Source organism: Phaethon lepturus, unplaced genomic scaffold, assembly GCF_000687285.1.
Source record: "Phaethon lepturus isolate BGI_N335 unplaced genomic scaffold, ASM68728v1 scaffold45033, whole genome shotgun sequence".
Lineage (NCBI taxonomy): Eukaryota > Metazoa > Chordata > Aves > Phaethontiformes > Phaethontidae > Phaethon > Phaethon lepturus.
The window spans coordinates 6,018-7,025 of NW_010529163.1; the positions used below are offsets into that span (position 1 = coordinate 6,018).

Here is a 1,008-nt window from a genome sequence, read left to right on the forward strand (position 1 = left end):
AGGCTGTTGCTTCCCGGCTGCCCACTCCGGGTGCCTTCCTCTTCCCCATCACCTCCCCTGGGTGCTGATTCCTTCCCCAACATCCCTCTAGCTGCTCCACCTTCCCCATCACCTCCCCTGGGTGCTGATTCCTTCCCCAACATCCCTCTAGCTGCTCCACCTTCCCCATCACCTCCCCTCGGTGCTGCCCCCTTCTCTATTGCCCCCCTTCCAGCTGCTGATCCCACCCATCATCCACCCTGGGTGTGCCCCCTTCCCCATTGCCCCCCCTGGGGGCTTCCTCTGCCATTGCCCACCACCCCCTTTTCCCACACACCCACAGAAAGTGCCCCAGGGGGTGCATTTGCAAAGAGCAGGGCCTCAGCTACTCAGGGATGCAGAGTCCCGTGCCCCAGCCTCCATGCTGGCCTCCGATCCCCTGTGGATTGGGCCACCCAGGGTGAACAGGACCCGAGCAGGAGCCCATCCCACCACCGAGCCCCAGCACCGTCAGTTGTTCTCACCTGCCATCGCCCCTCAGTCCCCGGCCTGCCGAAGGAGCCACAAAGTCTATTTCTGCTGCGGGAAGAAAACGAAAGCAAATGTTCGTCACAGCTTCACTTCCTCCCTCCCACTCGGGCCCTGCTCCTAGGCTGTTGCCATACCCCCGCCGTCACCTATAGCCCAGCACACACCTGCGAGCCGACAAGGCGTGAGGCCAGAGCCCCTGCACCCTTTGCAGCCACACTTGGGTTTCCTCCTGGGGTGCTCAGCACATCCCTGTGACACTGGGGCACCACGAACGCACGTAACTGGCCCCAGCGCCACAACATTCAGCACCCGCGGAGCGAGTAGGCGGCTCCCAGCCCTCCTGCACCTCCCAGAGTCAGGTGTGGGGCAGCTCCACTCGCAGTTCGCAGCCCCAGGGCCAGGTGGAGGTGGCCATCCTCTTCCAAGGAACAACATCCACAGCCCCCCACGCCCTCCGGACCTGTCTGGGGCTGAGCTTGGCTCATCCCCTTCCTCGCG

The 1,008-nt window shown here is 63.9% G+C and overlaps 1 protein-coding gene across 1 annotated transcript in view; it reads right to left on the bottom strand.

Annotated features, from left to right (window-relative positions):
* The window catches only part of LOC104618301 (caspase-1-like), a 3,617-nt gene extending 3,107 nt beyond the window's left edge, over nt 1-510 (bottom strand). The window contains exon 1 of the mRNA XM_010283851.1: nt 504-510. Coding sequence (XP_010282153.1) covers nt 504-510 — 7 coding nt within the window. The remainder of the gene's footprint in view (nt 1-503) is intronic.
* Between the last annotated feature and the right edge of the window lie 498 nt (nt 511-1,008).